At 36.6% G+C, this 24890-nt stretch overlaps 1 protein-coding gene across 2 annotated transcripts in view; it reads right to left on the bottom strand.

The window, feature by feature from the left end:
• Positions 1-24890, bottom strand: part of CEP112 (centrosomal protein 112kDa) — a 269639-nt gene that overhangs the window by 81123 nt on the left and 163626 nt on the right. For both annotated transcript variants that reach the window (XM_012662386.1, XM_012662387.1), the window contains 2 exons: positions 17049-17111; positions 11015-11164 (listed from right to left, as the gene is read on the bottom strand). In XM_012662386.1, coding sequence (XP_012517840.1) covers positions 11015-11164; positions 17049-17111 — 213 coding nt within the window. The remainder of the gene's footprint in view (positions 1-11014; positions 11165-17048; positions 17112-24890) is intronic.

The raw sequence follows: 24890 nt of genomic DNA, 5'->3' as shown, positions 1-24890 counted from the left end.
GTGATCCTCCTGCCTCAGCCTCCTGAGTAGCTGGGACTACAGGTGAGCGCCACCATGTCTGGCTAATTTTTCTATTTTTTTGTAGAGACAGGGTCTCACTCTTGCTCAGGCTGGTCTCAAACTCCTGAGCTCAAGCGATCTTCCTGCCTTGGCCTTGGAATAGCACTTTTAATTTTCTTCAAGAACTTTTCCTTTGCATTCACAACTTGGCTAACTGTTTGGCACAGAAGCCCCAGCTTTCTGCCTATCTCTGCTTTTGACATGCCTTCCTCACTAAACTTAATCATTTCTAGCTTTTGCTTTAAAGTGAGAGATGTCTAACTCTCCCATTCTCTTAAACACTTAGAAGCCATTTCAGGGTTATTAAGTGTCCTAATTTCAACACTGTTGTATCTCAGGGAATAGGGAGGCCTGAGGAGAGGGAGAGAGATGGACAAATGGCCAGTCAATGCAGCAGTCAGAACACGCACAACATTTATCGATGAAGCTTGTAGTCTTGCTGGGGACTCAGAACAAGGGAGGGAAAGATGGGGGAGAGGGGTGAAAAATTTCCTATTGGGTACAATGTACACTATTCAGGTGATGGGTACACTAAAAGCCCAGACTTCACCACTATACAATTCATCCATGTAAGCAAAAACCTAAATTTTTTGAAATAATTTTTAAAAAATGGCCATGTTCTATGGGCACAGTTTGTAGTGCCCCAAATAATTACAATAGTAACATCAAAGATCACTGATCACAGATCACCATCACGGATATAATAATAATGGAAAAGTCTGATGTAATCGCAAGGCTCACACTTACAAAATGTGACACAGAGACAAAAAATGAGCACACGCTGTTGGAAGAATGTCACTGATAGACTTGTTGCCACAAACCTTCTATTTGTAAATAAATGCAGTATTTGTGAAGTGCAATAAAGTGAACTGCAATAAAATGAGGTATGCCTGTATATACAAGGTATAGGGTATTTTATTAGAATCTGCCCAATTACACAAAATATACCACTGTTACCACAAACCTGAGTTTTTTTCCTATGTCTGCTATATCATCACAAAATATTTATGAGCTTGCTGCCATGAATAAAATAACATGAGAATAAAGTGATATTATAAATTATCAGAGGCTTTTATGGTTTATGAGGTAACATCATTCATTTATTCAGCATATTTTTAACACTCCCATGGAAACAAACATTGCACTAAGTGTTTGCTCTCAAAAAGCTTAGATTCAAGTTAGTGAGAAGAGAATTAATCAAAACACAGGTCCACAATATCCTATCTGCAGTCCTGAAATTTAAAAATCCACTGAAACATACAAATTCCTTTCAAAATGTTGCAATTAACTTCTTTGGGAATAAAATTTAACTGATGTAAAGAAGGTATTTATAAATCTCAGAATATTCATACTTCACTGTTCACTTATGTGTCTGAGTATATTGTGTTGCCTCAGACCCCACTGGGGATAGAGTACAAGCACTCTATCACCTTCCTAGAATCTGTACATTCTGATTTGCAAAACACATCCAACCTCAAAGGATTTGGATAAGGGATTGTGGATCAGCATTATAATGCAGCAAAAACATCATTACAGGAATGAATAAGGATGGCATGAGCTTCTCACTCTGACACTTCACAGAGAAGATGACATTTAAGTCTTACAGTAAAAGGACATTTACACAGCACTCATGGACATTTCACATGGAGGCATGGGATTGCAGAGAGCATGGCATCTCTGTTGGGGGCTGGCATTTGATGAGGTGGAGAGGACAGGGACGTCTAGACAAACGGTTCTCAAAGTTTTTGGTTTCAGGATCCCTTTTCACTTTTAAAAATTGACAACCCCAATGAGGTTTTGTTTATGTGGGCTACATCTATTGATATTTGCCATATTAAGAAATTAAGACTAAGAAATTTTAAAACATTTAATTCATTTTAAAATAGCAGTAATGAAGCCACTATGTGTGAATAAAAATATAAAATTTTAATAAAACATAACTATTTTCCAAAGCAAAAAAAATTAGTGAGACAGGTGGTTATGTTTTATATTTTTACAAATCATTTTAATGTCTGGTTTAATAGAAGGATTCTGTATTCTCACATCTGCTTCTGCATTCAATCTCTTGCAAAATGCTGCTTTGACTGAAGTGCAGCAAGAAAATCTAGTCTAGCACAGATAAACAGAAAAGCAAGGAGTATTTTAGGAGGCTTTTTAGATGATTGGGGATATTCTTTGTTACTACACCAAAACTTGACAAGTGGTAGTTTCTTAGAAGTTAGTTGCAATGAGGAATCGGAAACTCTCTCAGTGAACTTTTCATACTATAACATTAAAATCCATTGGTCTCTTTTGTACTTTGAATCGATCTTTTACCCATGCATGGTTTGTAACTTCGGGTATTGGTCATTTGGAAAACATGGTTCAGTGAATTATACAAATCTTCCAAATGTTGACACACTTCACTCTCTTCCTCCCCCTTTCTTGCTATTCTTATTACTAATAATACCACAGATCTCATCAGGAAAGTCTTTAAATATTGGGAAGCTGTCAAGCTCACAGTGGTGATACTAGTTTTCCAAAATTCTAATTTTTGCTTGAAAGCTCAAATTTTATCATTAGCAACAATAGCGTCAGTTGTTATCCTTGAAGTGTCAGGCTCACTTCATTCATTTTTAAGAAAATGTCTGCCAAATACTCAAGTCTAAATAAGCATAGGTTGTCTGTCAATTGTACTTCCAGAGTGACTAGAGTTCAGCTCACACTCAAATGCAGAACTGCTTTACCTTAAGACAATCATCCTACTTCAGTATGCAGCAGAAGCGCTTTATGTGTACTTCCTATTAATATTAAAAGAGGTGTGTCCTCAAGGTTTAAGATTTAATAAAATTAATACAGATGCTCCTCAACTTAGGATGGGGTTACATCCCAATAAACTCATTTTAAATTGAAAATATCATGAGTTGACAATGTGCTTAATACCATGAAAAATCCATGGTAAAGTAAAAAAACCGTATGTCAAACCATTGGAAGTCAGGAACCGTCTGTAGATTTTATTGCTTTGGGTTTTTTTTTTTTTTTTTAACCACAAGTATGTGGGGGTGAAGAAAATAATGACTAGTATGGTTTAATATTAATAATGCCTTGCTCATACAAAAATGCTAGCAGTTTTACCCACCATTGCTTTTATACCATCTATGCAAATGTTAATACAGTGAAAAAGGAAAGTGATGTCTTTGTGTTATTGGGAAAATAGTTTTGACTTTGTGGAGCCCTTGTAAAGATCTCAGGGACCCAAAAGAGTCTGAGGATGACACCTTGAGAACTGCTGGTTTTGATCATAAAGTGTTTTTTGTATGCCATGCTGACAAGTATAGGTTTTGCCCTGTAGGCCAATGGTCCCCAACCTTTTTGGCACCAGGGACTGGTTTCATGGAAGACAATTTTTCCATGGATTGGGAGGGGTGGTTTCGGGATGATTTAAGTGCATTACATTTATTGTGCACTTTATTTCTATTATTATTACATTGTAATATATAATGAAATAATTATACAACTTACCATAATGCAACCTCTCTGCTAATGATAATCTGTATTTGCAGCCACTCCCCAGAGCTAGCATCACCACCTCAGCCCCACCTCAGATCATCAGGCATTAGATTCTCATAAGGAGCACACAACCTAGACCCCTTGCACATGTAGTTTACAGTAGGGTTCACATTCCTATAAGAATCTAATGCTGCCACTGATTTGACAAGAGGCGGAGCTCAGGCGGTGATGTAGTGATGGGAAGCAGCTGTACTTACAGATGAAGCTTCACTCACTTGCCTGCCTCAGCTCCTGCTGTGTGGCCCAGTTTGTTGGGGACCACAGCTGTAGGCAATTGAAAGCCACCAATTTAGGTAAAAACAACATGCTCATATTTGTGGTTTAGAAAAGTCCCCTTCTCAACAGTGTGAGGGATAGATTTGAGATGGTCAAGTTATTGGCAGTGATTCTCAATAGGAGGGATTGCACTAGGCAAGATCAAAGATAATGAAGTTTGATTAAGAGGGTAGGAACTAGTGATTGGGGAGTAGAGTATAAGTTTGGATATATTTAGGAGTTGTCTCTAGGAATTGATCTATGAGAGGTAAGGGAAGGAAAGAATTCATTCAAGGGGACTTGTAGGAATCTGACCTGAGTGACTAGGTGGATGATGGTGGTATTTTAATTCAGATAATCAACACCAGAAGAAGAGCAGGTTGGGGATAGGGGAAAAGCAAGAGGAAGATAAATTCAGTTTATGATATGTCTAGCTTGAGCAGTCAATGGACCATCCAAGTAGAAATGTCCAATGGTGGTCAGAAATGTAGACTGAAAGCTCAGAAAAAAGTTTGAGTGGAGGTGAAAATTCAAAATTCATTTGTATGTAAGTTTACATGAAGGGATAAGATTGTCCCAGGACAATGCATACAGAGAAAACAGAGGCCCTGAGTAATACCATTATTTGAGTGCAATAAAGAGGAAGAGGAGACAAGAAATGGGAAGGGGAAAGAGGGTTTCAGAAAGGGAGATGACGCAGGAAAGCACTGCCATGGAGCTAAGGAAATTTTTAGAGACTGATTATGTGCAGATTAAATCATTATTTCACAGATGTTCATAGTCTCCTGCTACAGTGGCTATATAATTTACCTGCCTCATTTTTATGTGGATAGAAATGAGGGTGAGGATGCAGGGATTTTTTCTATTTATCCTCTTGCACTTCTGTAATCCATCATGAAGAGGACACTCCAGACAGCTAAGTACAGCCAGTAGAGACTTTATAGACTTGTAGAGCTGGCCTAAACCCAATCTAAAGTCTGGAGTCAGACCCAGTCAATGCACAGCCTGAATTCAAGCCACACCAGGGACCCGCAGATGTTGTAAGAAAAATAAATGTTATTAAAAGTCACCGAGTTTTGGAGACTGTTTGTTACACAGCATTATTGTGGTAATAGCTGATCAACACAGGTTCCTTGTAAAATGTCATAAAGAATTCAGACTCCTAAGATCAAATATTAGATTGAATTTCCCTCTCCCAACACCAAGTGAAATGAGTAAATAAGAGTAAAAACTAGCAAAAATGCACTAACAGAACGATAGAGGGTAGTAAGGTAGACAAATACAATAAGCCATCAAAAACCTGTGGTCAAGGAAATAAACATGATCCTGGAGCACACTAGAAAGTTGTAAAGTGGCTCAACTGCAAAACCTGCCAATCAATGTCCTCCGGAATCATTATTTTGTTATTGGTCAAAACAAAATTCCGAGAATTCTCAGTAATCTCACTAAATTTGGAGAGAAGAAAACTCTGTGGTGGCCTCAGCTTTTTCCTCTTCTGGCTGAGAGTAGTGGCGATGGATGTGGTAGGAAAACAAGTGTGGATGTGGGAGGAAACAATATCAGGGCTGGCTGCTTCTAGGGAAGTGATGGTTTTGGGACTTCAGGGATACACACACATTGGGATCATTCAAAAACTGGAGGGATGTCCCCTCCCATTGAGGTAGTGTGAACCCTGAAACACGTTTGACAAAATCTCAAAGAGAGAATAGTCAGCCCTGCAAGCCTGCATGTTTGCCTGTACTCCAGTCCTTGTTTCCCTTCCCTCAGGCCAGAAGAACGTGCAGAGACACCGCAAGTCAGTGTTACTTACAAAGAGAATCCCTACGCCTCAGAAGCATTTGCTATTGAATGCTGAACATTTAGACAGATCCTGGTTAATAACCAAATTTATCCTGGTTAATCTGCTAAACCAAAATGATAGAGAAAGACTTCTTCAGGAATCCCTCAGAAACAGCAAATCATTTATGCAGAGGAACACTTAGTCTCGCTCAGCCCTCTCACGGCAACACTAAGTGCTAGGTGTGCAATGTTTACACGTGGGAAAAAAATGTGAACAGCAATACCATGCTCAGCTAACATGTCACTCAAACTTAAAGGTTAACCAGCAGACATTCATAATCATGAAAAAACTCAGGGAACAAAGTACCATCAGTACAATCCAGCCAATTAAGAAACAACTCAAAGTAAAAACTTTGGGAATGGAGACACTATGGAAAAAGGCCTAGTGTAAGCACTGCATCCATTTAAATATAGCACAAGAATTAAAGGATATGATTAAAAGCAAATTGTGAATATTATAAACCTGGACAATGTGAAAATAATAATACCATCCAAGGTTGGAGGAAGTGGTGAGGAGGGGTTATGAGAAAAAGTATAAGGTTGCAAATGCACACAATTTTCAGCCAAAAATCAATACATTCTGTCCAAAAGGTTAACAATTTCTTCTGGGTTACTCTAGTTTCTTCCACCTGTTAAATGACAGTAGAACCAAAGATTTTCCTAAAACAAACAAAAAACAGAATCTAGAGTAGTATTTCTTTCATAAGTCCATTTGGCTTTCCTTTCTTCTTTCCCTTATACGGAGGAGGATATCTGAAATTATTTTCACTCAATTTATGACGGTTATTTCTGAGTAATGGGATTTGGGGTGACTTTAAACACTTTTAACATTTTTCCCCTTGCATTTTGACTGATTTATAATGAGCATATGCCATTTTCTATTTTTATAAAAATGATAGAGTAGATTTTCTTTTTTAAAAAAAGGATGCAAATACACATGATGTTAATTACCGTTAATTCTGGGTAGTGGGAATATAGGTATTTTCTTCTTTGTACTATTTTGTAGAGCTGAGGAATAAATGAGAGATGAAAACTGGACCTTTAGTACAGACTGCTATGGTGAATTTAAAAGAGTCTCAAAATCTCCCATCATCCTGGTTAATCCTCCCATTGAGAGGTGGAATCTACTTTCTCTCCCCTTGATTCTGGGCTGGCCTTGGGACCTATCTTGACCAGCAGAGTGTGGTGGAAGTGACACTGTGACTCTTCTTAGGACAGGCCTTAACAGTGCAGGCTCTGCCTTCGCCTCTTTCAATGCCCTCTCTTTGATACTAGCTGCTGTGTCAAAAGCTGACTACTCTGTCAGAGAGAAAGGCCATGTAGAGATGAGGGCCTGGAACCATCTCAGTCATTCCAACTCCAGTCAAGCTTCCTGCTGAATGTAACCCCATGAGGAACCCCAGCCAATGCCACACACTGAGCAGAAGAACCACCTAGCTGATCCCTGACCAAGTTCCTGATCCAAAGAATTATGGGCGTATAACATGGCCACCACGTTTTGGGGTGTTTTGGTATGCAACAGAGATAATTCTTTTGAGAAGCGTGACTTTGAATGTAGGGAGCATACTAAAGAAGTCAATAAATGATAAGGAAGATGTTTTACTCAATATTTTTAAGCTATCACAGCATAACAGATATATTCTTATGAATTGGTTTGTTTTTTTGAGACAGAGTCTCACTCTGTTGTCCAGGCTAGAGTGTCGTGGCGTCAGCCTAGCTCACAGCAACCTCAAACTCCTAGGCTCAAGCAATCCTTCTGCCTCAGCCTCCTGAGTAGCTGGTACTATAGGCATATGCCACCATGCCCTGTTAATTTTTTCTATATATTTTTGGTCATTCAGCTAATTTCTTTCTATTTTTTTGTAGAGATGGGGTCTCGCTCTTGCTCAGGCTGGTCTCGAACTGACCTCGAGTGATCCTCCTGCTTGGCCTCCCAGAATGCTAGGATTACAGGCGTGAGCCACTGAATTAGTTTGTTTCTATAACTAATTTTACACTAAAGGAATTCTGTGCTGTGAAAGACCTTACTTTATCTGTTATTTGTTGGATAGCAGGATCATACCTCTGTTAGTCTCAGCTACTACTATTCCCATAATGTCCACTGGATTTCTTTAGGCTGGTAGCTCTTCCTTTTTCCCCAAACACTTGTAATTATTTGTTATTGCAAAAGTGACATTATAATTTAAACATAGATAAAATAAGAAAAATAACAAATTTCACCACTCAGAGATATCTACTAGTAAAATTCTGATATATGATTGCAGTCTTTTTTTCCCTTGATATGTACTTTATTTGCAAAAATAAGCTCATATGTATATGATGTCTTGTAACTGCATTTTCATGGAAAAATATCTTGTGAACATTTTCAATATCCTTAAATACGCTTCTTCAACGCCATTTTCAATAGTACATAGTTTTCAGTCTATTTTCTCTGGTGAACAATGAGGAAATTGAGAATGCTGGTATTGCAGGTGCCTGGCACATAATAGGAGCTCAAGAAATAGTTATTGACTAAATGAATGAAAGCTAGAACAAGCAAATTTTTTTTTTTTTTTTGACTAGCTAAAGCTTAGTACAACTCTTAATTGCCACCTTAAGGCAAATTCTGAAAAATGGGTCAAAGGCTAGGTGTGTCTCTCAGGCAATTTAATAATGATAGCTATTGCCAAATTATCCTCCAGAAATGTTTTATCAAGTTACACTGCACCAGACTGGTGGTCCTTTAAGTGGATTTTGATAGCCTACTTTATACTTCAAATTTTCTCTAGAGAATTACTTTGATGAAAGGTGCTATTTATCCATGGAAACATTATCGTAAGCTTTGAAAGAATGAGTACTACATTTACTCTCTGTCTCCATTTTTGATCACCAGCTTGAGAGAGCTCAATTCATTATCAACCTGGAAGTAGGATATAGTGAGTTTCACAATTAGCATGTACACTGTTTTTACGGCACTGTTGAATAATCTGCAGACAAATATATTTGGTTTCAGAAAATCAAGCCTCGTGGTGACTGTGCCACTGAGTATTAATATCTATCCATGTATCTATATGTACAAAACACTCAAACATAATTAGACTGTCCAAATCAAACTATTGCAAAAACGCTATGTCATTCAGGGAGACAGAGGAGGAGAGTGAGAATATCTGGGTTCATTTTTGCACCTGGCCATTTGACTCACATTCATAGAATGTAGGATGCCGGATAAGGTATAACAATTAATATTTGAGACTCTCAAGTGAGACAGACTGTGGCTTGAACCTGGTTCTGCCACTTGCTTAGTAGTATCTTGGGCTTGTTATTTAACCTCAGAGCCCCAGTTTCCCCATCTTAATATGGGGATGATAGAAATACCTTCCTCATAAAGATTACCATGAGGTTTAAATGAGATAATGGAACATGAGATATATGAAATGTTTGGCAGAGAGCCTGGCATGCAGTACATGTTGAATAAATATCAGCTATTATTCTTATTATTTTTTGTGACATAGTCTGAAAAAAAAGAGCCAAGGCAATGAATGCTAATGATTCAATTATCTTGGCAACCTGAATGTGGTTAGTAAAAAAAAAAAAAGTCATTCACTTTATACATAATCTAAGTAAGTGAATCCAAGCTGAACTACATCTTACTTATATTGTAATTTCAATTCTTTATTTTCAGGTAAGAGATGGTACATATGTTTTTTATATATGTTATATACATGTAAACTGCCATCTTTTAAATTCAGTCTTTGTGATTTGGGGCTTTGTTTGCAATTGAGATCAGAATGTTTTACCCTTTTAATAGGTAAATGAATTAGAAGTATAAAAATAAATAATTTAAAATATGCAATTATACTAATTATAATTCTTTCAAGCTATTTTTTAATCTTCAAGAAACAATACTAGAACTACATTGTTAGGAGTAATTTATGCTTTCCTTTTTGCTTATTTTGGGATTTAATTACTTATTTAAAATTTAGAAATTACCTACCACTTGGCATTTGGATCTAAAGTGGAAAAGAAATTCACCTAAAATGAAAATTTTATACAACTAAAACAACTGAAACAAAGTATGCAGTTCATACAAAGTGAAACTGTTATACAGATCAACGGGGCACTTCCTGTGCATTTGTAAATGAACAAAACTTTAAAGATGTTTGTAAATTACCAGACTATGAAAAAGAAACATCTCTTTTTTTGGTCTTATAACATACATTGGGGGAAAAAGGTCACAGGTGGAAATATATAGGGGAAATGTCATTAACAAAAAAATAAGTCCTCATCAGTAAAGTGAGGAGGCTGGATGGAGTGGCCTCTGAGGTTTCGTTCATCCCTTAAGGCTTTTTATTCTATCCAGTGTTGTTCAGGCTTAAACGGAACACATAAAAAAGCAACTTACATTAACGTGAACTTTTCCCTAAATTACACAGACTGTCTACAATAGGTTATAGAAAAGGAAGATGGAGAGGTTAGGCAGAAAAGAGCAGCTATAAAACCCCAATTTTTCTTTTCTTTTTCTTTGCCTTGTGTGATTATTCTACATGCTTTAAGTATTGTTATAGCAAAGTAAAGTCACTGAAAAATAATCTTTTGCTGTGAATTCTTAAAGAAATTTTTGTTCTCTTTTAAGTCTTATTTATAAAGGTTTCCAGATGCTTATCCTCATAGATTAAACACAGCATGATGTAGACACTTACAATAACACTCACCGCTATGAAGCCAAGAAAAAACTACTTTGAGATCTAACTGCCTATCACCTAAAGAATTAGGGTCCAGGGAATTTTCTGTTGCTATTAAAGGTGTGATTCTCTGAATTCATTTGGAAACAACCTAGGTTCTCAGCAGCAACACATCTACCCTGTACTATGTCAAAGCACATCAAATGGTTGGCATTCCAAGCCTCGAATAGGTTTTTTCCCATTATGCAAATACATAATGAAAGGATGTGGGCAAAGAATAGAATGTAAATTGGAAGCTGACTTCTGAATTTAATAGCCAGCAGTACTGGTCTAAAACAGTCATTCTAATTTCAAGAGACAATTCCAAAGTGGTTCTCAAGAGAAAAGACAGGGTATTTTTCAAATATTTGTTCAATGTGAATGGATTGGGCTTGCCAAAAATGACTTTTTATGCTGGCATGCGATCTCTTGGAGGGAAGTCAGCCTGAGTCACTGGATACATCAAAGGTAGAGTCCAGTGAATGGAATTACTGCAGGCTGTGTGAACAAGCCAGATACCTGCATTCATCTGCCCACTGCTGGGATTGCAGCCCTCCTTTTAATTACATTAAAGCAGCTGGTACCACTGGTTACTGAAGTCTTCAGATTACCTTGATTGCTCGGTCATTATCTCTAATCAGCTGCTGCTTCTCATCTTCAAACTTTTGTACAACATCCTGGAGCCGCCTTTCTGCAGCAAGCTGCTGCCGGCTGTTCTCCTCTTTCAGAGAGGAAATGGTTGTCTGAAGTTCTGCTATGATCTAAAATGAAAACAGCATGCTATAACTTCAAATTCTTCAGGGAGAGGCATCTATTTTATATGTATTTATGCTTAACAAAAGAATGGATTTAGCAAAACTCTATTCCACAAGCTAAATATTTTCAATTAACATATCACACACTATTATAATGCATGAAATTCCACACAATAAAAGACTATAATAAAACTACGAATGGTGAACAACTGCTGAACCAAATATACTTGGAAGACATTTCCACTATAGCATTCCACAATATTTACTCATCAGAAGAAAGAACATCTGTGATCTCAAAAATATGAAAAGTGTCAGATTTTATTTTACTGAGAAATATACTTATTAGAATGAGAAAAGCTACTCTGCTTTTCATAATACTTTGAACTGTAATAACCAAAGAAAATAATGAACAAAGTTCATTCCTCAAAGTCACCTAATTCTACACAATAAATTTTGGGTATTCACTAACATTTGTGTGTTGTATTAAATACTTTAAGTTCTTATGTCATTTACTACTGTGAAACAAATATTACTATTGCCTATCTTTTATAAAAGAAGAAACAGAGGCATGTAAGGAAGTCAAATATTTCACATTGTTGAAAATGACATTCAACTAAGGAGATAGGCAGGATTTGAAAAACACAGTCAGATCAATCACTGCACTAATTAGTTCCTCTAACTAGCCAACTTTATTTTTCTTTAAATAAGGTTTTGGTATTGAAGAGAAGTTTACACTTCCAAATGGGTGTCTCTTTTCTGATATATAGTCACTAAAGTTTATTTTGGTTCAAATAGTGCCATTTCAGAGACTCCTGTAGTATACTCTGCATTTGAGAATTGGTTCTCTCCGGGACAGTGTTCCTCCAACTTTTCAAATTAACCATCTGATGAGGAATTTTTGTATTTAATTGGCCTTCTGAGAGCATTGCCCTTTCCTTTGGTTTGGATGTATCCATTTCCTTTCGAATTCAGTAGTGATGACTTTTTAAAACCAGGAAATAGTTGTTTCTTCTAAAAAAAGAAACAACATTAGTCCTGGGGTAGAATATATTTCTGTTGGTTCTATGGGAAGGGGTCAGTTGGTGAGAAATATTGGACAAGTTAGTTATCTTTATTGAAGCTCAGTTTTCCAACTTATTTGGTGAAAAAACTAGATTACAGCATTATAAGGCAATAAACAGAAACTGTTTAGAGTCAGTGTTTATATTTTGTATTTCCCATAGAAATATTAGTTGTTACTATTGACATACATAATAGCATCTTTATAATAAAATATGGAGTATTTATGCTTTTAAAATTGAGCAAAATCACTGTAAAAAGCTTAACATTTAGAATTTGTAAATAATCAAATATTAAGACAATTGTGAAATGACAAAATACACAATAGCAGTATGTCAATATTATTAAATGCAAACTTGAACCTTCTGCTATGTGTAGAGGTACTCATTTACTGAGAATGAAGTTTTCATCTATTTTATGAATTTTGATTAAATATTGCTTCCATTGTGGTATCAATTCAATTAACTCTCATAGCTCTTCCGTGAAATAGAAAAGGTTAAGTTCTTATAGTAAATGCCAAAAACTGATGCACAGAATAATCGACTAACAGTCCCAGAGCCAGAGGAGCCAGGGATAAGAAAGAGCCATATTTCCTTGGCCTAGCATGAAACTTAAGATTGATCTTTCATGAGAAGATGGGGCCAAATAGTAAGTAAAAAATAACTCATGATTTCAATGTTTTAAGCTAAGTAAACAACTACTCTGTGGAAGAGGTGGGTTTAATTCCATAGAGGGTGCATGTGGGTGTGTGTGTTTAGTTCTGTGCAATTTTATCATGTGTAGATTCATATATCCACAACAGCCTTCATACAATATATTTTTAAAGTACAAAGTAATTTTTTAAAAAACCCTAAGACTGAGACTAGCTTGTAACTGACCAAAGACTGAAGATAAAAATATTTTGGGATATTTCAAATGATCACAAGGGCATGAAACAGGGACATCTCTCATTTTCAGAAGATTTAGGACAAAAAAATACATCAAAAAGAAATAAATGCAGGTTTTGGAAGGGACTACAAGTGAAGTACAGGATGTTCTGAGGAGGGCATGCTTGTTTTTGTGTGGAAAATCAAATCTTACATTCTTTGGGGGAATAATGAGATTCCTTTGGGGGAAATAATGAGATTATCTTTGGAAAGCTACTTTTAAAACCTTTTATGAAGGTGATATAAGGGAGAGAATATCAAAACATTTCAGGTGAAACACCTTGGCTTGATAAACAGACAAATGGTAGAAAGACTGACAGATAAGATGGATATAGAGAGGTAGCAAAAATAAGGATAATTTTTAAAACAAAATTTAATATTTACTTTAAAATTGAGAAATAATCATACTAATCAGATGAACGTGCTTCAGGTGAGGAACAAAACTCTACTGGTTGTAGACCTAGAGTATAAGAAAATAGACTATTTTCACCTGAGCACAGTCTACATAACTGGCACTCCACAAATATTTAAGTAGTAGAATTACAATCATGATAAATAAGAAAAAACCATCACCTGGCAAATTATATTCAGATAATTTATCCTTTTCATAGAATGATAATGTAAAAAGTTTCCAAGAAAAATGAAAGCTAATATATACAATCATATTGAAATCAAAACCTTCCAGTTTTTTTTTTTAATTTTTTTTTTTAGAGGTAGGATCTTGCTCTGCAGTGTGGTGGTATGATCACAGCTCACTATAACCTCAAACACTTGGGCTCAAGTGAGCCTCCTGATTTAGTCTCCTGAATAGCTAGGACTACAGGTGTGCGCCACCATGCCCAGCTAATTTTTCTATTTTTTGTAGAGATGGGGGTCTCTCTTGCTATGTTGCCCAGGCTGGTCTTCAACTTCTGGCCTCAAGTGATCCTCCCTCCTCGGCCTCCCAAAGTGCTAGGATTATAGGTGTGAATCACCACGCTCAGCACAAAACCTTCTAGTTTTGATTGAATCATAATTAAGGTCATAATTAAAAACCATAAAACAAAATGCTACCACTATTAATGTTAACACTGTATTAACTTCAAGGAAAGAAGTGGATTAGAGCATTTTCATATAGAGATTAAAAATTAATATTTTAGGAAACAAAAGTAGAGCTATTTTGGGCTGATGCTGTGGAAAAAGTCAATCCACAGTCCTGCTTTATAATGTTCATTTTAAAATAATCTGGTATGTTTCTCTGAACTGACTGGCATTGTAGACCAATGTTTCTCAAATGCCAGTTGACAGACATAATACATATACATACATTTATATACACATAAATACTTATATGTATTCAGAGGCGGGCAAATGAAATATCAGTGTAAAGTCTCACCCTACCTTTTATGAGAAGGATGGACTTTTATTATGTTATTACACCCTTTCTAAGATTTGTTTTTCTTTTTTGTTGTTGCACTGTCCTCTCATTTATGAAATGATGGTTATATAATAGTTACTGGTTGGTTTTTCCTTCTCCTTCTCCTTCATGTCTTTACTTGGGAACATAGTTAGCAATCCCATGCCTCTCCAAACTTAGCAGGGAGATTTTATCAATTCTTTTTTTTTTTTGAGACAGAGTCTCACTCTGTTGCCTGGGCTAGAGTGCCGTGGCTTCAGCCTAGCTCACAGCAACCTCAAATTCCTGGGCTGAAGACATCCTTCTGCCTCAGCCTCCTGAGTAGCTGGTACTACAGGCATGCGCCACCATGCCCGGCTAATTTTTTCTCTATATTTTTAGTTATCCAGCTAATTTCTTTCTATTTTTTTGTAGAGACGGGGTCTCGCTCTTGCTCAGGCTGGTCTCGAACTCCTGACCTTGAGCAATCCTGCCTTGGCCTCCCAGAGTGCTAGGGTTACAGGCGTGAGCCACCATGCCAGGCCAAGATTTTATGAATTCTTGAACACCCAAAACCATAGTATCTGAAGAAATTAATTTCTGCCCCCTTCCAGGCCTTTTTTCATTCTTCCCTCTCTCCTTTCCTTTCTCCATTGCAATTTTAGTACTGCTATTATAATAACTAAGTCTGTACTAGGCACTGTACTAAACACATTGTTGGCATTGTTTTACTTAATAGTAAAACCACCCTATGAAGTAAGCACTGCTCTCCCATTTGACAAATGAGGAAATTGAATTCCAAAGAGGGCAGTTAACTTGCTCAAGGTCACAGAAGTGGTAGGGCTGGTATTCAAATCCAGGTCTGTGGACTCCAAAGCTCAGGCTTTCTTCTGAACTAACTCACATCTAATTTGCTTTAATATCAACTAATCAGGCTTCTTCATACATTCCTTTAGAGAAATTTAAATACTCTTGTTTACACTCTCATTATTTAGGCATTTTTATTGGCTATCTTATATCTCACTCTCGGTCTGCCTCCCTCATTTACCATAAAACAAAATAAGCAGAGTATTAGGGTATGCCAATTGGGGATTTTTTTCTTTATGCTTTAGTTTAAATATTAATTTTTGGAGTAATAAGAATTATTTTAATTGTAATAATATTTTTCAGTGGATTAAAAAGGATATTTCTCCATGTTCTTTTCTGAAGAGTTGGAATAATGGCAATCAAGACATAATCATCATCTCTTATATAAACATATATGACTCTTTGCTTTGACAAAGACTTTTTGCTTTCCTAATGGGATTTGAATTATATAATATGCACATTTTAGAAATAATTATAGAATTGAAGAAACTTCACGATAACCATCACTGGAGTCTTGCCATATTAAAAATGTTAAGGGTTTGGGCCAGGCTGGTAGTATCAAGGTTAAGAACTTCTACTTTGAAGTCAGATCCAGGCTGGGCCCTGGCTTAGTCATTTACTAACTTGTGTGATCTCGTCTCTCTGAGGCTCAATTTTCTTAACTGGAAAAATGGGGCCAATAATAGTTTCTAACACCAGTTATTGTGAATGACGAGTGAATGAGTCAATAGGGCTATTGCCCCATAAATGTTAGGTATTATTATTGTTTTGTTGTTATTACTGCTATTATGTGGTATTAGGTAGTAGGATGATACCTAAATTCCAGTTTACTACCACATAGCACTATATACATATAAAAATACTAAGATAAGCTGATTTTAAAAATTATTAGATATGATGTCCTTAAAATTAAATGGCTTAATTTAGCCATCTGCAAAATGAAGAAAAGTAGTATTTATTTGTTCTAGAATTACTCATACAACTAAGGAATGCTTGCAACTCCCTAAATGACACTACTGAATATCATTATAACAACTTATGCAGAAAAAGTACTCCGAGCATCATACTTCAAGTAGAGACAAGCATTCAATTATTGGTCTTTCTTACCCTAAAACTACTATAGTAACTATAAACAGCAAGGTAAGGATGTAGGAATTGATAATCCTCTTTTTCCCAAATGGAGTCAACAGTTGAGTTGCTGACTTAACCTAGAATTATTTGCCATTCTGAGTTTTGTTTCAAGTAGCTTTTAGATGCAGCAAAATGAAATATTGCAAAAAAGCACAGATGGTATCAAACTGCTCACATCACAAATGTAGGTGTGTATCTCCTGCCCTTGTGAAACATATTTCAGCCTGGGCTTGTTCAAGTGTACAAGCTGGTTTTACAACATCTGAGTGTGTGTGTGTATGCATGTGTATATGTGTGTGTGTGCGTGTGTGTGTGTGTGTGTTGGTTCAAATGGTTCAATATGCCTAATTTTTCTTGATTTTTAATAAGACGAATACTAAAAGTACATACTATGTATTTTATACCCATCAAAAATATGATACTAATCCACAAAAAACTGAAAAGAATTAAGTTTAAAGTACAAAGGCTTTTATGTATAGGTTTTATTTTTGTTTTGGTTTTACCTTATTTTGTTTCTTTTAATGTTGCTTACCTGTGAAGATTTGGCAAGTTTCTGAGTATATTCCTTCTCAATCTGCTTCAGCCTGCTGTTAGCCTGCAAAACACACGAACATGAACACACACACAGTGACCTGTGAGCTTGGTATCTCTTCCACATGCCTATCACCAGGCAGCTGGGATGCCTGCCAGCTGCACCGCCCTTCTTGGGCAGCCAGAAAACCACAGGGCTTGTCTTTGATCTAAAGCCAACTATTCATCACTTAAAAAAAAAAAAAAAAAAAAAATCTCTTCTGCCAATTATTAGACAAACATAAGACTTCTGTGGATAGAAAGAGAAAGGGAGAAGGAGAGACAGAAATAGGCACAACAAAAGTGTGAAGGTTCAGAAGGTAAAATAAGGGAAAGGGAGAAGAAACAAAGCAGAGGGAAAGAAAAAGAAAGAGGGAAGAGGGAATTGGAGGAGGAAAAGAAGAGTAAATTTAGAAGAAATTAAAAGAAAGAGTAAATTTATACTCTTTCACTTTATTTTAAAAACCAAGGAAATAGATGCTCCTGGACAAAGGCAGATATGAGATTTTTAGATTCACTGAGCAGAGCTGAGTCCCCCACTCTGCCTACCACACAAGAGCTATTTTTTGAAGTGATAAATACACCTAACTAACTCAAACCACTTTTATGTCCTGGAACAACTAGAGTGGCCTTTCCAGAACAAGTCCACATTGCTTAGAGCTTGATTATCTCCTCTGCCATTCAAGTCCAGTTCTTTGTATGTGACCTGCTTCTCAATCTCTGGAAGCTTTGGGGATCGTCACTTTATCCTTAGTGTTCAAAAATGTCACAGTGACATGCCCTAGACTGGGCCTTTTCCCCATCAAACATGCGGGCACCAAGGAGGCCCTTTCAATCTGAGCTTATGTTCTTCATTTCTGGGAAAGGTTTTGGTTATTACTCTTGTGACTTCCTCTCCGTCACTCTGTCTGTCTGTCTGTCTCTCTCTCTCTCTCTCTCTCTGCAACTCTGATTGTTGTACTTCTCAGGTTTATCATCTTTCTCTTGCTCTTTCTAGTTTCCATGTCTTTGTTTTTTTGATTATTCTTAGAGTTTTCCTCAATTCTTACTTTAAAACTTTCTATTCTGCCATCATATTCATAATTTCCAAGAGTTCCTTTTTGTTCTATCACCAGCATCATCACTACCCCCTTTTCACAGATAAGGAAACGGAGGCACAGAGAGGTTAAGTAACTTGCCCATATCATACAGCTAGGAAGTGACGGAGCCAGGACTCAAAGCCACACAGTCTGGCTGCAGAGCGCAGGTGCTGCATCAGCTAGCACACCTCTCGCAATGCTTGCAGCATCCTCCTGCTTTCTCCTGAGGCCAGTAATCTAATGTCACTGTCTATGTCTACCTAGCATCTATCTGTCACTGATCTCTCTCTGCGTCCATAACTATCTATCCACATATAGCTCTAATTTTTTTCTGCTCACTAGAGTGTGTTTTTCTGAGTTCCCTTTATTTATTTACTTTTGCCAGTCTGCTTTGGTCTTTGTCTTTCACTTCGGACACTTTCCTCAAGTGTCTGGCGATCTTTCGAATCCTTTCGAATGGAAAGTGAGGCCTCTAAAGCTGAGCAGCAGCAGCTTGGGTGTTTATGGGTTTGTGGGTGGGCAGACATCCCCTCAGGGTTTAGAGAGGGGCCTGCACTCTCCTGTGCCAGGATCTGACTGGACTTTGCTCTGGGACCAGTCTGCCCAGAGCTGCTTCCTCCAGTTTACTGCCAGGCAGCACGGATCTGGCTGCCGAGGTTTCAGAAGGGCACCTCAGAGTTCAGGAGGGCGATTTTCACATAAGCCTAGTTCGTATTTGCCCTTAACTGTACCTGAGTCCCCTCTCTCATCCCGTCTCTCCGGACAGCAAACTAGGGGTGGGGGAGGGGGCAGTCTTGGGGTAAAATCTGGGTCGTCTGACTGCTCCCCCTGCAGACTTCCAACCAGCCCTCCTGTTCCTGGGTCCACCCCATGCTCTGTCCCTCCGATTCCTGAGCCTTTCCAAAGTTCTGCTACAGGAAAGATCTTGCTGCTTCTAATTGGCATCCTCCAAGCCTCCTTTGCCCCAGAAACTGTTTGGTTTTTGGTACTTTCAGTTCTGCTAAGTCCATTACAGGTCCAGCCCCTTCTCAGGCTCTCAAATGCTGTTGATTTCTTATGTGTTCTGTTGTCTCCCCTCTTGTTCTCTCCGCAAAAATTATAGCATAAAAATATTGATGCCTGTGTCCCACCCCCAGAGGTTCTGATTTAATTCATCTGGGGTACGGCCTAGGTACTAGAATTTTAAAAATTTATGCTCTATTTTGAATATTCAGCCAAGGTTAAAAAACACTGATTCATGCCTTTTTCGATTTTATTACTTCATTTTGATGGGACTTCCTCAGGGAGTAGAGACAAACAGGTGAGTTCTGTCCATTATGTTTAATTGGCAGCAAATGATTTCTTTATTTTTATATTGCAAATGGGATGAGAAAGCAATTCTGTGCTTTCAACCCACTCTGGACATAACTCTTTCCTAGCACTAAGGCTGAACTGGTAATTGCTGGTTAGCCTGTATCTCTCTCCAAGATTGTGAAATTCCAGAAGGCAGGTCCTAGCCCCTAACATAGTGCCTGGGGCATCAGTGTTCACTTAATGAATGGATACCATGTAAACCTTTTTCCTTTTCTGTTACCTCAGTCCATACCTCCTTTCATAAGCATATGTTTTATGGACTTAAGTTCAAAAGCAATTCTTTAGAGTTTATTCCATAAATCTCTGTGTATTTATAATCCCACTGAGTACAGAAATAGTTTTGTTTTTCCCAGAATAGAGAGGGCATGGGAGTATTGCTATTTTTCTAAGCCATCAGTCTGTATTCCAGCTCTATAATTAATAAAGCCACTCTCCATTATAGAATTAGGGCCACTCTGAACCTCTTGAGGTTTATTTGTTTCACATTCTGTCATCATTATTTATCACAAAATGCTTGATAAAGGATTTGTTACTTTTTAAATAAACATTTGTAGAGCTCATACCATGTGCCAGGCACACACTATGAGTGCTTTAAAAATATTTACCCACTAGAAAATCTAAAAATTAATTACAGTGTCATAAAGATTAAGATAACTTTTCCCAAAAAAAGTTAGAGTCAGAGACACTGGTTAATGCAGGAAAGCCTGTGTCTTGGTTACAGTTACTCTTCATGAGCTTGTGGCTGGCAGGCCCTAAAATCTTACAAACTAAGTTAAGTTCCCTTATGACTAAATATCCAACTCATTCATCCATTCTAGGCAGCCAGGACTATAGCAGTTAACAAAACCGACAAGAATCTCTGTTTTTATGGAGCTTCTGTCCCAGAGAATAAGCAAAATAACTTTTAAAAGTTCTATTTTAGATGGTGCAAATGACATGGAGAAAGATAAAGCAGGAAAAGAAGATGGAAAGTGATAAAAAATAGGAGGTATTTTATAATTTTAAAAATATGGAAGTTAGGGAAGGCCTCCCTGAAAGGGTGATGTATGAACAAAAACCTGCAGGAGATGAGGGAACCATGCTGAACTCTAAGGAAAGACCAATCCAGGGAGCAGAAAGAGCCAGTGCAAAGGCCCTGAGGTATGCATAGCACGTGGAAGACACAGCAAGAGGCCAGTGTGGTTGGATCAGCAGGCAATATCTCCCTCAGAAAAGACAAGGGCCATGAGAGAACAAGGGCCCAATCCTGCATAGTGTTGCACATGACTGTAAGGAATCTGGCTTTTAATATGAGTGAAATGGAGAGCCACTAAAGGGTTTTCAGTATAGAAGAAATATATAATTTGACTTACATATATTAATATTAATAAATATTAATAAATCACTCCAGCTTTTGTTTGGGGGCAAGAATGAAGCAGAGAAGCCAGCTGGGAAGCTACCACCAATAATCCAGGATGGCAACAGAAGAGGTGGTGAGAAGTGATCAGATTCTGAGAAAAATTTGAAAGTAGAACCAATTTCATATACTGTATGATAGAAGAAATGAGTCAAGGATGACTTCAAGATTTTTGTCCTAAGTAACTAGAGGTTGTCATTACCTGACATGGAAAAACTATGGGCGGATAGGTTTTGGGAGGAAGATCAAGAGATCAGTTTTGGACCTATTAAGCTTGGAGATGCCTATTAGACATCCAGTGTTGAGGTGAATATTTGGGTATTCAAGTCTTGAGTTTATGGTTTGAGGTCTAGGTTAAAAGTACAAATTCAGAAATTATACTTGATCTCAAGACATCGAGTGTATATAAAAAAGAAGCCTAAAGATATTCAGCCCTGGGTCTGCAAATGTTAGGAGGCTGCAGAAATGAAGAAATAAGCAGACAGAAGCAAAAGCCCGAGAGATAAGAAATCAGGATAATATGGAATCCTGAGCCAAGTGGAGAAGTGGTCCAAGGACTAGTAAGCCATGTAAAATGCTACAGAGAGGTCATATAAAGCGAGGACTAAGAATTGATCACATAGGTTTGGCAACATGGAGGTCATTGGTGATAAGGATAAAAGAAATTTTCTTGTATTGTGAGGGATGAAAGCTGGATTAGAGGGGGTTTAAGGGATAAGGAGAGGAGAGGCAATAGGGTAGAATACAGACAATTGGTTCAGAATTTTGTTACAAAGGGAAGGAGAGAAATGGGGTGGAAGCTGCAGCAGGTAGAAGTGGGTGAATGGAGGGCTGATTTGTTTTGTTTTGGTTTTTGGTAAGATGGGAAAACTAACAGCATGTTTGTAGGCTGAAGAGAAAGACCTATCAGTAGAGAAGAAAAATCAGATGATGCCAGTTGGAAAGGGTGTGGTAGGTCTGCTTCTGAGTAGATGAAATGATAGAGCCACTATGCAGTTTCTTCAGCCATGATCAATGATAGTGATGACTGTGAGTGCCTCGGTGGCCTACACAGTAAGGGGCTGGGGCAGCAGTGACAGCAGCATGTGTTGTTAAGAGTTCCCAGTAGTAAGGGTTTTTGGAGTCCTTCTATTCATCTGTTCCCCACAATGGGGAGTCTCAGTCAAGTGGATCCCTCTTGCTGTAGGTTCTAACATGGCCCATAAGCAGCCACAGTGGTGCTGGGCTTTTGTGAGTTTTGCCTCCAAGATCTTGGCTATATTCCCACAGTGAATATTATAAATGTTTTGAAATATTTTTGTAATATTATAGGTCTCTTGAAATTACCCAGTCAGAGGAAAAAACAATGAAAAAGAGTGAAGACAGCCTACAGAACTTATGGAACACTATTAAGCAAACAAACATTTGCATTTTGAGACAGAAATTATTTCATAGGATAGAAAACTTATTTACTAAAATAATTGCTGAAAACTTCTAAGTCTTGTGAGAGAGATGGACATACAGATCCATAAAGATCAAAGGTTTCCAAACAGATTCAACCCAAAGAGGTCCTCTCTGAGACACATTATAATCAAATTGTCAAAAGTCAAAGACAGAGAAAAATTTAAAAGTAGCAAGAGAAATGTCAAGTCACATATAAGGGAATCACCATTAGACTATCAGTGGATTTCTCAGTAGAAACCTTACAGGTCATGAAAGAATGAAATGATATATTCAAAGTGGTGAAAGAAATGGCCAGTGAAGAACACTATACCCAGCAAAGCTGTCCTTCAAAAATGAAGGAGAAATAAAGTCATTCCCAGATACGTCAAACTTAAGAAAATTCACTACCACCATACCTGTCTTATAAGAAATGCGTCAGGGAGTTCTTCAAGTGTAAATGAAAGGACACTAATTACTAACATGAAAATATATGAAAGGATAAAATTCACTAGTAAAGATAAATATATAGTCAAATCCAGAATACTCCAATACAGTTATGGTGCTCTGTAAGTCATATATCTATCTAGTAGAAGGTTAAGAGTCAAAACAGTCAAAAATAACTATAGCTACAATAAGCTGTTAAGGAATATATAATATAAAAAGATATAAATTGTGACACCAGAAATATAAATTATGAGTAGGGAGTAAAAGTTCAGAGTTTTTGTACATGACTGAAATTAAGTTGCTATCAGTGTAAAATAGTCTATTATAACTATAAGAGGTTTTATGTAAGTGCCCTAACCACAAAGCAAAATACTATAGCAGATATACAAACAATAAAGGGAAAGGAATAAAATTTAGCACTATAGATAATCACCAAATCACAAAGGTATATAACAAGAGAGGAAGAAAGGAATAAAGGATCTACAAAAAAACCATAAAACATTAAAAAAAATGGCTGTAGCAAGTCCTTACACGTCAATAATTACTTTGAATATAAATGGATTAAATTCTCCAATCAAAAGACATAGCATGGCTTAAGGAATTAAAAAAAAAACACCAAGATTCAACTCTGTGTTGCCTACAAGAGATTCAAGTTAGTCTTAAGGACACACACAGGCTGAAAGTGAAAGGATGGAAGAAGATATTCCAAGCGAATAGTAAACAAAGGAGAACAGGGGTGGCTATATTTATAAAATAGACCTCAAGTCAAAAACAACCATAAGTGACAAAGAAGGTCACTATTTAATGAAAAAGAGAATAATCAAGAGTACATAACAAGTAAATATGTAAATATATTTGAACCCAACACTGGAGCACACAAATATATAAAGCAAGTATTAGTGGATATGAAGGGAAAATAGATAGCAATACAATAATAGTGGGGGACTTCAATAGCCCATTACAAAAATGGACAGATCAGCAAGATAGAAAATTAATCTGACAAAATAGACCTAACAGATATATATATAGAACTTTCCATCCAACAGTAGCGAAATACACATTCTCCTCTGTGCACATGGAACATTCTAGATCAACAACTATAAAAACTAACAATGAAGTGGTATATTTAATGAGCCAGTAGTAGAAATAAAATGGAAAATTAAAAAGTACTTAATTAATCCAATAAAAGGTAGGAAAATGGAAAAAAGAAGAGACAAATAGAAAACTAATAGAAAAATGGTAGATTAAAATCTAACAATATCAATAACTATGTTAAATATAAATGATCTAAAAATTCCAACTAATTGACAAAGATTTTTAGACTGGATTCTGAAATAATGTGTAACTACATAGTGTTTTCAAGAAAAACACATAAAAACATTTTTTGAAAATGTTAAAATTGAAAGGATAAAAAAAGATGTACTGTGCCAACTACAATCATAGGAAAAGTGGAGTGAATATATTAATATCAAACAAAGTAGATTTCAGAACAAACAAGCTAGTCAGAGACAAAATTTAATTCATAAAAATGATATAACAACAAATATATATGTACTTAATTTTAAGATATTCAAAATACATGAAGTGAAAGCTGACAGAAATGAAAGAAAAAATAGGCAAATTCACAAATTTTAATTGAGGATAATTCCATGCTCCTTTCTTAGTAATTGATAGAACAAGTAAGTTAAACATTAGTGAGGATATAGATGATTTCAAAATTGCTATCAACCAACTTGACCATTAATCAAGATAGACCATATTCTGGGCCATGAAACAAATTTCAATAAATTTAAAATGGATTGATTTCATACAGAGTACATACTCTGACTACAATGAAATTAAATTAGAAATCTATAACAGAAATGTGTCTGATATTCTCCAAATATTTGGCAAATAAAAGATACACATAGTAATCTGAGTCAAGGAATAAATCATAAAAGAAATTAGAAAATACTTTGAAATGAATGAAAATTAAAGTATATATTTGTAGAATGCAACTAAGTCAGTACCTAGAGGAAATTTTTAGCTTTGAATTCTTCTAACAGCAAAGAAGGAAGTTCTAAAATAAGTGGTATAAACTTCCAACTGAAAAAGCTTATAAAAGAGTAGT

Source organism: Propithecus coquereli, unplaced genomic scaffold (assembly GCF_000956105.1).
Source record: "Propithecus coquereli isolate 6110/MARCELLA unplaced genomic scaffold, Pcoq_1.0 Scaffold76, whole genome shotgun sequence".
Taxonomy (NCBI): domain Eukaryota; kingdom Metazoa; phylum Chordata; class Mammalia; order Primates; family Indriidae; genus Propithecus; species Propithecus coquereli.
The sequence above is the reverse complement of the archived record's forward strand: the minus strand, read 5'-3'. Positions and strand labels throughout refer to the sequence as shown.